The 13,443-nt window shown below is 43.1% G+C and overlaps 1 protein-coding gene and 1 long non-coding RNA gene across 4 annotated transcripts in view; one reads left to right on the top strand and one right to left on the bottom strand.

The window, feature by feature from the left end:
- Nucleotides 1-13,443, top strand: part of PSME4 (proteasome activator subunit 4) — a 212,208-nt gene that overhangs the window by 151,084 nt on the left and 47,681 nt on the right. Inside the window, exons 35-37 of the mRNA XM_084622260.1 lie at nt 1,803-1,928; nt 2,581-2,733; nt 11,152-11,256. Of these exons, the coding sequence (XP_084478386.1) occupies nt 1,803-1,928; nt 2,581-2,733; nt 11,152-11,256 (384 nt within the window). The remainder of the gene's footprint in view (nt 1-1,802; nt 1,929-2,580; nt 2,734-11,151; nt 11,257-13,443) is intronic.
- Nucleotides 222-5,293, bottom strand: LOC311517424. 3 transcript variants are annotated; one of them, XR_014710689.1, is made up of 4 exons: nt 5,236-5,293; nt 4,630-4,694; nt 3,864-3,950; nt 222-989 (listed from the first exon to the last, which is right to left on the bottom strand). It is a non-coding gene; the product is annotated as an uncharacterized lncRNA (long non-coding RNA). The 3 variants fall into 3 exon arrangements; XR_014710690.1 differs by having other exon boundaries at nt 5,209-5,284; XR_014710691.1 differs by lacking the exon at nt 5,236-5,293 and adding an exon at nt 5,102-5,174.

Consider the following 13,443-nt stretch of genomic DNA (forward strand, 5'->3'; position numbering starts at 1 on the left):
CTTCCCCAACACACACACACACACTGTCTCTCACACATACGCAGTTTGTCTCTCACACACATACACACTCCCCCAACACACACCTACTCTGGGTCTCACACTTCCCCCCAACACACACACACTTTCCCCAATCCAGAAATATTTAAGTGATATTCTATTATTGGTTTCAGAGTAACAGCTGTGTTAGTCTGTATTCGCAAAAAGAAAAGGAGTACTTGTGGCACCTTAGAGACTAACCAATTTATTTGAGCATGAGCTCATTCTATTATTGTTTAATAGTGAAATTAAAACTGCAATTAATCATGGTTTATTTTAATCTCACAATTAATTGTGATTAATATTTTTAATCATTTGACAGCCCTACTAATTACCAATTTTGCTGATTGTAGTTGATAGTGTCAACAAGGAGGTGAGTACAGACACTAAACTTTCTACCCTAAAGGTGGCTCTTCCAGAACAGGATTGATGCATAATGGCAACATGGTGTGGGGAAGGCCTGCTATTCCAGTTCTGTGAATAAACAGGATTTCTGCCTCAGACGCTATCAGTCCAGCCCTTTCACAATCATTACTTTTATCTGAAACTAACGTTTCTTAGTCTTTCGTTATCATGCTAAATAAGCCTTACAATTTGTTTTTAATTCATGTAACCAAATATATATTTTTGCAGCTGTTGCATCATCTCTAATCTTCCTCTTTTGAGAAAGGTTAGTGAGAGTCCTAGAACTAACTTGCAGTACTATCATCTTGATCCTTCCAGTCTGCTAGTTTTGGTGGTCGATCGCCTCCTGATGTAGAGCAAAGATCAGATAGATCTGAAAGTCAATCAGTTGCTTTTGATGCCTCTGCCGCATTGTGGTGTTTGATGTACTTGCTGATGCTGGTGTGGACTGGTGGAGTTTCCTTGGAATGCAAAGGCTTGATTGAATTACTGATGACATTGTCATTTTATTTAGATTTTTAATATTCTACCATAGGTGGTGTTGGTGCCTATTTTAAAAAAAAAAAAAAAAAAAAAGTAAGTGCGCCTAGAATTATGTAGTGGGTTCACAGCCGTAGATACATTATGAAAAAAAATATTTCTGAGACATTTTAATCCTTTCCAGTCAGGCATGGCCTGGATTTGTAGAGGCATATAAAATAGGAATACAGAATTTGACTTCCAGGTGTATGCAATGCGTGGACATAATTTTAAACATGTGAGTTAAAATTGATTTAATTTGGACTCACATGCTTAAAGGTAAGGGTATTTTCAAGTGCCTTACTGAATTGGAGCGTGTATGAGGGGAAAGAATGAAAATGAGAAATGACTGAAAGTGTGAAACCAAAATAAATTTTAAAAAATACTATGGAAAATTGCTATACAAGGGACCCAATTTTCAGATTAGTTGGGATACATTTTGCTTAAAAATGTGACCGTGTCAGTGCTTCATAGTTTCTCTAATGAGTGGTTCGTGAAATGATGATAAAGATTTTGAAGTGATCAGGAGAGTAATCATGAGTACAGAGCTGGTGTCCATAGTAAGTGCCATTGGAAATGGCCGCTTTGAAAGCATTATATTAGTGGAAGGAAAGATGGCCCAACATCACTATAGGACTAAAAACCTCTGGGTACTAAGATGTTGACCTAATGCTTGTTTGGGGAAAATGGAGACTGTGGGCATGATTTGGATTCCTTTTTTGGCAAAAGTAGAAAAAAATAAGAATTAGGACTTGGAAAGATCTTTACCCCCCAGATGAGACTCTTGTGGTAGCTAAGCACCTTGAATTTAAACTAAGGCTTATCACTGTTTTCTTTTACAGGCAGAACAAATCATATATGATCGCTTTTCCGATCCAAAATTTGTTGAGCAGTTAATAAAGTTTCTATCTCTAGAAGACAGAAAAGGAAAAGACAAATTTAATCCTCGCAGATTTTGCCTTTTCAAGGTAACTAGATTTTTATGGATAAATTAATTGCCTTATATAGATAATTATCAAATCAGTGTGAAAAGCATTGCATTCAGTGACTCAAGCTATCGCTGTTGTTAAATGTTGAGAGAAGGTATGCCCTAAGCACCACTATGACTAACTTCATTATACTGTCTTTTGAATTCTCCAAATATATTTTTCCCTTATAGTGGTGATATAGAGAGGGTATATACATTTGGGGATAATTCTATTTTGAACATATGAGAAACATTACCTAACTATATATTTAAACTTTAAATTTGTTTCTCAATCTCCTATGTCTCTTACGGAGAAAATATAGTTAAGACTAATAACACTATGTTAATATATATAAATTTGGTTAAATAATTAAAAACTTGTGCAACTGAAAATGATGCAACATGTATGTGTACTACCCATATTTGTATATTGTATCTCCTACAGCAGTAGGTGGATCCAATTCTGAGGTGTTTAGGACAATAAATAGGAAAAGGAACATTCCATACAGAATTAACATTACTACTTTTTCAGTGACAGTAGCAATACAAACTGCTGCTCTTATCAGCCTGGAATATTAATATAAATTGCATGCAATGTTAAAGGTTAAAAATATTTTAAGTGAAACATTTTTAAGTGTAATCTTGTTTAACAGGGCATATTCAGAAACTTTGATGATGCCTTCTTGCCAGTTCTAAAGCCCCACTTGGAACATCTGGTAGCAGACTCTCATGAAAGTACCCAGCGATGTGTAGCTGAAATTATAGCTGGTCTGATAAGAGGCTCTAAACACTGGACATTTGAAAAGGTGTGTATATAACATTTTAAGTGGTTTGCAAAAGTAAAGGAATCAGTTCCAGCTGTTTAATCAGCATGTGCTCATCAACTGAATGGCCAGGTTGAAGGTCTTTCAGCATATTACTTAAAAACTAACTTTCACGTGCTACCTTAAAAATTCATTTCTACTCTGAAAAGTGACTCTCTTTAAATATCAGAAGGGTAGCCGTGTTAGTCTGGATCTGTAAAAGCGGCAAAGAGTCCTGTGGTACCTTATAGACCGACGTATTGGAGCATAAGCTTTCGTGGGTGAATACCCACTTTATCGGATGCATGCATGCATCTGATGAAGTGGGTATTCACCCACAAAAGCTTATACTCCAATACGTCTGTTAGACTATAAGGTGCCACAGGACTCTGTCTCTTCAAGTAGTATTGTGGAATCCCAAGTTTATTGGGTCTCAATGATTTTCAGATTTAAATGTGCTCAGTATGCAAGAAAAAACATATTTTTTTTAACTTCCAGCCCTGTAAACTCAGTCCAAGATCTGAAAGTCAAGCTGTGTTCTTTCCATATTCTGAATCATCAGCAGTAATGAAGATTCTTCTTCGAGGGGTGTCCCTCTGGGTGCTCCACTGTAGGTGTCGGTGTGCCGCTGTTCGGAGACGGTTACAGCAGCACCCGTATCGGCCGCGCATGTGCGGCGCCTGCCTCACATACCAGTCTTGTCTTAATAGTGCGCATGCGCGGCCGAACTCCTTAGTTCCTTCTCTACCATCCCTGGCCAGAGTTGGACCTACAGCATACTTGTTAAAACTTTTTCTCTTACCCATTCTACATCCTTTTTCCCCTTAGTTTAGCACTCTAGTTACTAGATAAGTTCAACCCTTTTTAAAAAAAAAAAAATTCAAAATGGTGACTCTTGCAACCACAATTCCAGCACCGAAGCAGGGAGATTGGTTTTCAGCCTCCGACCTGCAGGGTGCTTATGTTCCATACATCCTGCCCACAGACTTTTTGTCCTCTTCGTTCTGAGCTCGCAACACTACCAATACAGGGTCCTACCTTTCGGTCTCTCAACTGCGCCTCGTGTCTTTTCCAAACTCCTCGCAGTCGTAACAGTTAATCTCAGAAGCTAGGGAATCATAATTTTTACTTACCTCGACAACTGCCTTTTCAAAGCCAGGACCCTCCAAGAAGCCATTCAGTCCACACAATGGACAGTCCAATGTTTCCATACTCTTGGCCTGCGAATGAACAAAGAAAATCTACGCTCACTCCCACCCCACAACTGGAGTTCATAGGAGCACATTTCGACTCACGCAAAAGAATAGCATCTCTCCCACTCCACCTTCTCAACATCATCAACCTTTTGGTTAGCAAGGTGTACAACAGTCCACATGTGACTGCACAAGATTGCCTACAGCTCCTAGGCCACATGCACTTCTGTAGTCGGGAATGCTCGCCTCTTCATGGGATGTTTCCAAAGTTGGATGACCACTGTCTACAGACCAAATGTCCATGGTCTGAACAACCCTTTACACATACCTCCCACAGTGAAGGACTCCCTCCACTGGTGGACATTGCCCCACAACCTTTGCTCTGGGGTCCCCTTTCTACAGGACGCCCCGCCGGTTATCATAACTACAGACGCATCCCTTACGGGATAGGGAGCACACATGCCCTAATACACTGCCCAGGGGCTTTTGTCTCCTGCCGAGAAGTCCCTTCACATCAACGTCTAGAACTCTGAATGATACTCAAGGTCTGCCGCCAATTTCTCCCCTTCAGACAAAACCAACATGTCAGGATAAGGACTGACAACATTGCCTGCATGTTCTATGTAAACAGGCAGGGGGTGGGGGTGGGGCGATCCCACTCACTTTCTACAGAAGCACAATGTCTAAATATCAGCTGCATACTTACTTGGCTCTCTCAATTCCACCGCAGATTACCTCAGCTGAAGATTTCCCATAGACCATGAATGGGAACTAAACAAGGATATAGTATTAGACATATTTCATACATGGGGATACCCAACCACAGACCTTTTCACAACTGCAGCAAACAAGAAATGCCCAAGGCTTTGTTCTAGGCAAACACTCCTCGGGGGATGCATTCATGAACTAGGCAAACACTCCTCGGGGGATGCATTCATGTTCCCATGGAACACCAACCTAACGTATGCATTTCCCCGATACCACTCGTACACAAAGTACTGATCAAAATACGAACAGACCAAGCCAGGGTCATAATGATCACCCCTACATGGCCCAGACAGGCATGGTACCCTTTTCTTGCCAAGATGGCGCTTTCCGCACCCATCCCACTACCTCTCCGCCCAAATCTCTTGTCCCAAGAACATGGTCTACTCCACCCCAGTTTAACCATGTTACACCTCAGGGTTTGGCTCCTTCATGGCTCTCTCATGCAGAGTGAACTTGCTGGGAGAAGGTTTGAAATATACTCCCTCATAGCACAACAAATTGTACACACACCACCTACCTTCCTAACTGGACAAGATTTACATACCCGTGGGCTGCCACAGAAACCGCTCCTTTTTTCCGTGCTTCTCCCGTTAATCCTTGACTATCTGTTAGAGATTAAACTCTCTGGACTCTCCCTGAGTTCCATCAAAGTCCACTTGGCTGCAGTTACAATGTTCCATGATGCCATCGATGATAGGCCTATCTTTGCTCACCCAATTACTAAGCGATTTCTTAAGGAACCCTATACCCAGACAGCAATCTGCCTAATCCACCTTGGAACTTTCTCCTAGCCTTAACATGCCTAACCCAAAAACCATTTGAACCATTAGCCACATGTTCCCTCCTACATCTCTCTATGAAAACTGCATTTCTAGTAGCAATTACCTCTGCGAGACGCACAGGAGAAATTGCAGCACTCATGGCAGATCTGCCATGCACCATATTTTTTAAGCACAAAGTCACCCTATGCTTACTCCCCAGAATTCTACCGAAAGTGCACTCATCTTTCCATGTCAATGAGCCTATCCATCTCCCTACCTTTTTCCATAAGCACATGCAAATTCCTTTGAATCTACGATGCTCACTTTAGACGTGCGCAGAGCTTTGTCCTTCTACTTGGACAGGACTAAAACCTTCAGGCATTCCAACAAGCTATTCGTCCCCATTGCAGAGCGCTCTAAGGGCTCATCTATCTCTAACCACAGACTTTCCAACAGAATCTCGAGTTGCATTTGTCTCTGCTATCAATTACAGAATGTGACTCCCCCTACTTTTATCAGGACTCACTCCACCAAATCCCTGGCAGCCTCAGTGGCTTTTCTACGTAACGTCCCCCGTAACGACATTTCCAGAGCTGCCATTTGGGCTTCTGAAAATACATTTGCAAAACATTATGCTCTTACACAGGGACCCATCACCAATACATGTGTGGGCAGAGCTGTTCTATCTACTGCATTCCTTCCAGATTCAAAGTCCCTACCTCCTTGAGAGATACCTACTTTGGAGCACCCACAGGGACACCTCTCGAAGAAGAAGAGGAGAACACTCACCTGTGCAGTAACTGGCATTCTTCAAGATGAGTGTCCCTGTAGGTGCTCCACTCCCCACCCTCCTCCCCTCTACTTTGGAGCTGGGGCGGCCTCCATTATAGAGAAGGAACTGAGGAGTTCGGCCGCGCATGCGCAATATTAAGACAAGACTGGTATGTGTGAGGCAGGCTTTGCGCATGCGCAGCCGATACGGGTACTGCTGTAAAAATCTCTGAACAACGGCGCAGGGGCTCATCGACACCTACAGTGGAGCACCCACAGGGACACTCATCTCGAAGAACATCAGTTACTGCACAGGTGAGTAACCTCCTCTTCTGCAGACCAGATTATTACTTCATTTATACTTAGGCAACTACATAGTTTGCTGATTATACTCCATGACACCTGCACAAACCCATAGCCTTGAACTTTTCCATAAATATATACATTCATGCATAGCTTTAGACATTGCCATTGATGTGCAGGGCAGGATAAAATCTAGGTTGCCAAATCTTAGCTGTGTTGGTTCAGTAATACTAAAATAAGCACTGACTTATTTGTTTTTAAAATAAACAGAAATAACTCTGGATACACAGAGCAAATATGAATTAGAAGGTGTCAGTTTCACTTTTCAGAGTAAACAGCATTTTAAAATGTCAAAGAAAAATAATGTGCTGAATAGTGCTGGGTGATTTTTCAGTTCAGCTAGAAAGTGGAAAAGTCAGGGGAAAATATTCAGTTTGGTTCTGAAAATAATTTAGAATTTGGAAAAGTCCATTTTGGGCCTGCAAACTTCATGGGTCAGAGGGTGTTTCTTTAGAAGCTATAGCCCAGTGGTTTGGGCACAGCCTGGGATGTGGGAGATCCAGGTTTGAATCCCCACTCTGGAGCAGGGATTTGAACTCAGATTCTACAAATGTCTCAGATGAGCATCCTAACCACCAAGCTATAGGTGTGTTGCTTTTATTTTTTCTTGTTGAAGCTGTTACACTTTGTAGCTGTAGATGTGCCTGATTCAGAGGAGGGAATTAAATCCACAGCTCCTACCTCCTAGGTGAGTGCCTTAATCATCATGCTATAGAGTTGCGCTCTCTCTTCCCAGTGAATATTTAAGTGTTTCTATAAACTGGAAGAACTTCAGCGGGAGAGATTAAGAACAGTCCCATAGCGTGGTGGTTAGGATGCTCAGGTGAGGTGGGGCCATTAAGGGGGCAAATCTTTGTTCCAGTCCCTGCTCCAGAATTAGGGGTTCAGGCCTGGGTCTTTCACATACCAGCCAAGTGCCTTAATCAGGGCCTGTGTTACCTAAATGACACCCTGAGTGAGACTGGGGGATGGAGCTGGGTGAGGGATGGAGCTCGACTGGCGGTGGAGTGGAGGTGCATGTGGATCAGGGCTGGAGGCGAAGCTGGGAGTGGAGCATGGGACGGGGTTGGACCGGGGCTGGAGGCAGAGCTGGGAGTGTGGCGAGGATGTGGAGTGGAGGTGCAGGTAGAGCAAGGGATGGGGGGCAAAGCAGGGGTACAGGCGGAGCGGAGGATGGGGGCGGACCAGAGCTGGGGGAGGAGCTGGGGAGGAGGCAGGATGGAGAGAAGATGCAGGTGGCGCAGGGGTTAGGGCCAGAGTGAGGCTGGAGGTGGACCGTGGGCTGCGGCTGTGAGGATCAGGGTGGCAGGAGGCTGTTATTGTGACACTCTCTTGGCAGCCCCCCTACCGCGGCACCTTGAGCAATCGCCCATGCTAAGGTTGGCCCTGGCCCTAACCACTGGGGTAAAGGTGTCAAAGGACAGACTCTCTCTCTTTGCTGAAAAAGTTTTCCCCAGTTGAAACTGATCAGTCAAATTCACAGTTATAGGTCATCTGAAATTTCATTTTTGTGTGAATAGGCTTTTTTTCCAAAAAAAAATTCTGTAGTGCTGAATGTATTTTTAGGTTTTTAGCTACTTTTGGCGGCAAAACAAAATCACCTCAACATAAAACCTTTTGTGGCAAAGTTAAAGTGACAAAGCATCAGTGTAGACACTGCTGTTTGTTTTGTCGACAGAACTGGCTTCCCCCAATATCCCACAATGCTGGCTGTGACTGCTCTGCTCACTGTTTTGATATCTGCTGTCCAGCAGGCATGTGCCCCTTCACTTTCAAAGCTCCAGGAAGTATCTGACAGCTGAGCATGCTGCTCCGCTTGGGGAACAAAGAGCAAATAATTGGAAAGCTCCTGTTCTGCCTTGCGCTAGGAACACAGCGGCCGGTTGGCAGACTGCTGCTGCAGGGAGCAAGGCGGGGGTGGGCCGGGGAAGGAGAGGACTTCTATGCTGCTTTGATGTTCCTCAGGACGGAGAGCTCACAGAGCTGCTCAGGATGCCGCTCCCGGCATCTGAGGAAGCTGTGGGAGAACTGAGGGAATCACAGAACCATGGGCAGGCAGGCAGAACGGGTTGCTTCGGAAGAGACTGCTGTGCCGAGCAGAGCCAGGGGCTGATGTGGGGGAGGGATGTCCCCCTCCTCCTGCCTCAGGATAGGTCGGTCAGCCTGCTGTCTTCCCCTGCCCCAGACACACCACTCTCCTCTCCCTCCCCCTATACACTTCAGTTGAAAAAGCAGCTGACAATCTACTAGGATGCCCCAGGAAGGGAACGATGGGATTGAGAAACCTGCATCATGTGATGCTGTACCTACCCCATGAGGCAATGCAGACTCTTCCCAAAGTCCCAGCCGGTTGCATAGTGGGATAGCTATCACATTGCACTGCTCTCTGTCAAAGCAAGAGCTGCTAGTGTGGATGCACTCCGCCATCACAAGGAGCTAGTGTGGACATGAAACAGTGGCTTTAATTAAAGCGGCATAACTTTTGCCGACAAAACTTTGTAATGTAGACAAGGCCTTAAATTAATGTTAACATAATTAGCTATTCATTGCTTATTACTGCATTAAAAAAAAATTAAGAATACTGTGTTGCAAACACAGAATAAAATATCTGAGACGGGATACTACAAAAGTGGCCTGTCGTTTGTTGGGATTTTTCTTTGTGCTCCAAAACAATATGTAGAATACTGTGTCGTTCTATCTTGAATCAACTGATCAATCTCTAGAAAGTGTACTAAACAAGTAAAACCTCTTGATGTGCACCCAAACCCCAACACCATCTAGTAATAGAGAAAATGAGTCATTAACAGTCTTGAAGTATTGAAGAAATTAAAGAGATTGTTGAAAAGCATATTCAAGTCTCTTAATTCAGTTGTACTGAATGTTGTACTCCACAAAAAGTGTACATTCTAGATTTTGCTCCTTACATAGGTGACTACATTTCAGAGTGCTTTGGGATGCAAGGCACCATATAAATGTAAGATAATTTCATCCACAAGATAATGGAAGAAGATTTGCCTTGAAGGTTGATCTCCTGGCAAATCACATTCATGGGACTACTTGCTACAGTTTATATATGGTAGCTGGAAATGTTTGGAATTATATCTCACTACAGCAAGTCAGGAGATCTGGGTTCTATTGCTGCCTCTTGCACTGAGTGATTTCCAGGGATTAGCTGTGTGACCTTGGGCAAGTGATTTGACTTCTTCAGTTTCCTCATGGAAATAACACTTCCCTACCCTACATCAAAAGTATTATGAGGCTTAAATCACTAAAGTTTGGTAAGCACTTTGAGATCTTTGAACAGAATATACGTGGAAATGAAACGTATTGCTGCTGCTGTTATATTTGCCTTCTATGGCACCTCATACAAACTGCTTCCCAAAATACTTCGCAGATCTGAATCTGGGGGTTTGGCTGAGTTTGCGAGGCCTTATTCTTAATTTGGTGGCATTTCTCTGTTTAGACCAGTGATGCTTAGCTGAGGCTCCTGAACCACAAGTGGCTCTTTAATGTGTCTCCTGTGGTTCTTTGCAGCACGTGATATTAAAACATTGTGTGATTTAATTATTAACCAGTCTAAGTTATTAACCAATCGGGATGCTTTTGCTATGTTGTTAACAAATTGTAGTTGATGAAATAATAATACTTGGTGAGTCATTTTGCTGTGAGAATTATATATATAAACTAAATATTTCCCCTGGCATACTGCTTAAATATGAATATATAGTACTATAGTAAATGAAACAGTGTCTTCACACTACTGTGACTCTTCTGGGAGGGGGAGGAAATTCTGCGTGCACAACATTAATTTCTGCAAAATTTTGTGTTGCACAGTGGTGCAGAATTCGCCCAGGAGTAAATAATTGTCTACTGATCAAAGAACTGGTTGATGACAGCCAATAACACCTTTCAGTGTAACAAAACCCCCATCTCAGCTCTGCCCATCTTCCCAATACAGTTTTTAAATGGAGACATCCTGAAAGAGAAAAGATGGAAGGGAGAGAAAATAATAAGAATGGTGCGGAGAATGGAGTGAATGGGGATGACAGAGCCCCTGGCACAGGAGGGAAGGCGGGATTGGGGAACACATTGAACTTTTGGCATTGGAGGACATGGGGTGAGAATTGGGGGCACACAGAGACCCAGCATGGAGGAAGGGGTGGCTGGTTGCAGAAGTAGAAGGGGATGGGAGGGTGGCACACAGGGAATGTGGGGAGAGACTAGATGAATGCAAGGAGTCCCTGGTGTGTGCAAAGCACTCAGCCTACAGAAGCAACAAAATCTGCAATCCTGTAGTAGTATTGTACTTAAACTGAAAAAACCCAAGAGGCTGCATATCTATGAACTTGACTGAGCAGTACCTCAGAGCACCCTGTAAATAAAACAGAAAAAGATGTTGGCAGTTTGAATTGTTGCCTTTCCTGGTAATTTTTTTTCAGGATTCTAATAATTTTGAGCTACTGTACGAAGCAAATTTCTCTTTGAGGGGTTGGGAGTTAGAGAAGTTAAGTAGGAGCCATACATGGCAAAATCCATAATCTCACCTTTGCTTTTCTGTTGAGTAGGTAGAGAAGCTTTGGAAGCTTTTGTGCCCACTACTTCGAACAGCTTTATCCAATATTACCGTGGAAACTTATAATGATTGGGGAACATGTATAGCAACTTCCTGTGTAAGTTCTCAATATTGCTTAGCTTTGCTCGTTATTCATGTTAAAATAAATTAAACACACACATTTTTGGTAATATGTAAATAACAATTTTATGAAGAAAAATATTTAGATTTATTCTATTAGGATTAAATTCAGAGTAGTAAATCCAACCTAAAAATTGCATTATATACTAATTCTTGAAGTCCTACAGAAAACAGTAAAATACATTTTCTCATTCACAATTGTGGATGCTTTTTCTTCTGGAAGTATAGTTCACACTTTCATCTGCTTTCTAGTTTTGTGATAGCTATGTAAGAGGTAGTTATTGATGACATTAATCTCTGCACTTACTGTAAAATCTTTTACCACTAGTGCTGAATTTTTCCTTACTCTTCTTTTGAAGCTCAGACCACAGAACTGTCCTCAGTTTATAAAATAAAAAGTGCAATTTAATCATGCACGTATTGAAAAGGATCTGGAAAATATATAGATACAGATTAACGTAACTAGGGTGGCCTGTTGACCTTTAAGGGCTTGTCTACGCTTGAAATGCTACAGCAACATAGCTGCACCACTTCAGTGTAGAGCAGTGGTTCTCTGTACCCCTGGGGGTATGCAGAGGTCTTCCAGGGGGTACATCAACTCATCTAGATATTTGCCTAATTTTACAACAAGCTACATAAAATGCACTAGCAAAGTCAGAACAAACTAAAATTTCATACAGAGAATGACTTGTTTTATACTGCTCTATATACTATATGCTGAAATGTAAGCACAATATATATATTCCAATTGATTTATTTTATAATAATATGGTAAAAATGAGAAAGTAAGCAATTTTTCAGTAATAGTGTGCTGTGAACACTTTTTTGTATTTTTATGTCTGATTTTGTAAGCAAGTAGTTTTTAAGTGAGGTGAAACTTCGGGGTATGCAAGACAAATCAGACTCCTGAAACAGGTACAGTAGTCTGGAAAGGCTGAGAACCACTGGTGTAGAGGCTCCCCATAATAACGGGAGGGGTTCTTCCGACGGTGTAGTAAGCCACCTCCCCAAGACGCAGTAGCTAGGTCAACAGAAAAATTCTTCCATTGACCTAGTACTGTCTGCACGGGGGAGCTAGGTCTGCTTAACGCCGCTGCTCAGATGTTTGGATTTTTCACACCCCTGAGCAACGTAGTTAAGCAAACTTAATTCTTCTTCAAGTGCTTGCTCATTCCATTCTAGCTACGTGCATGCCCACATGCACAATCATTGGAGATTTTTGGCTTAGCGGTATCTGTAGAGTTGGATGTAGCTCCCTCTTGAGTGCCATGCTCATGCGTTGGTATATTAATCACTGCCAACCCTACGCCCTCTCAGTTCCTTCATACCGCCTGTGACGGTTGGTCTGAGCACCTTGTCTTACATCCCAAGAGTGTTAGTGGTTCTTACAGTCCATTGTTCTGTCTCCTTTGTTGTTAGTCGATAGGTATTTAGACCTTTAAGGTAAGTGTTAGAGTAGTTGTTTAGGAGTTAGAGTCCCGGCTGTGACTTCGCCTCGAAGTGGGGCATGCCCCATTCCCCAGGCTTTAAGCCATGTTCATCGTGCAGCCAGCCGATAACCATTAGTGACCCCCACAAGAACTGTTTAAAGTGTTTGGGGGAGTCCCACAGAAAGGATAAGTGCAGGATCTTCAAAAACTTTCGTCCTCGAACTCAGAAGGAGCGAGATATCCACTTGAGGGTCCTTCTCATGGAGGCTTCGCTTCATCCTACCTCGGAGCCCTCTCGATTGCTGACATGCCTGGCACCTCAGCATTGGCGTGCAGTGCACCACAGCACCAGAACCCACCCAGCACCGTTCCCCCTCCGCAGTGCCTAAGAAGTGGTTGAAGTCGATGGGCCCGCTAGCACCACAGAAAAAGGGGGCTTCGGGCAAAGGACCTGTGTTAGGCCACATGCCCACCCTGGAGCTGCTTGGGGTCGGACCCCCTAGTTCAGCCAGGGACCCGCCTCTGCCAGGAGATTGAGGGACGTGATCGTTCCCCTCTATTTGACATTGGTAAGGCCTCATCTGGAGTACTGTGTCCAGTTTTGGGCCCCACACTACAAGAAGGATGTACAAAAATTGGAAAGTGTCCAGCGAAGGGCAACAGAAATGATTAGGGGGCTGGAACAAATGACTTATGAGGAGAGGCTGAGGGAACTGGGATTGTTTAGTCTGCTG

This window comes from Lepidochelys olivacea, assembly GCF_965140295.1.
Source record: "Lepidochelys olivacea isolate rLepOli2 genome assembly, chromosome: 3".
Classification (NCBI taxonomy): domain Eukaryota; kingdom Metazoa; phylum Chordata; order Testudines; family Cheloniidae; genus Lepidochelys; species Lepidochelys olivacea.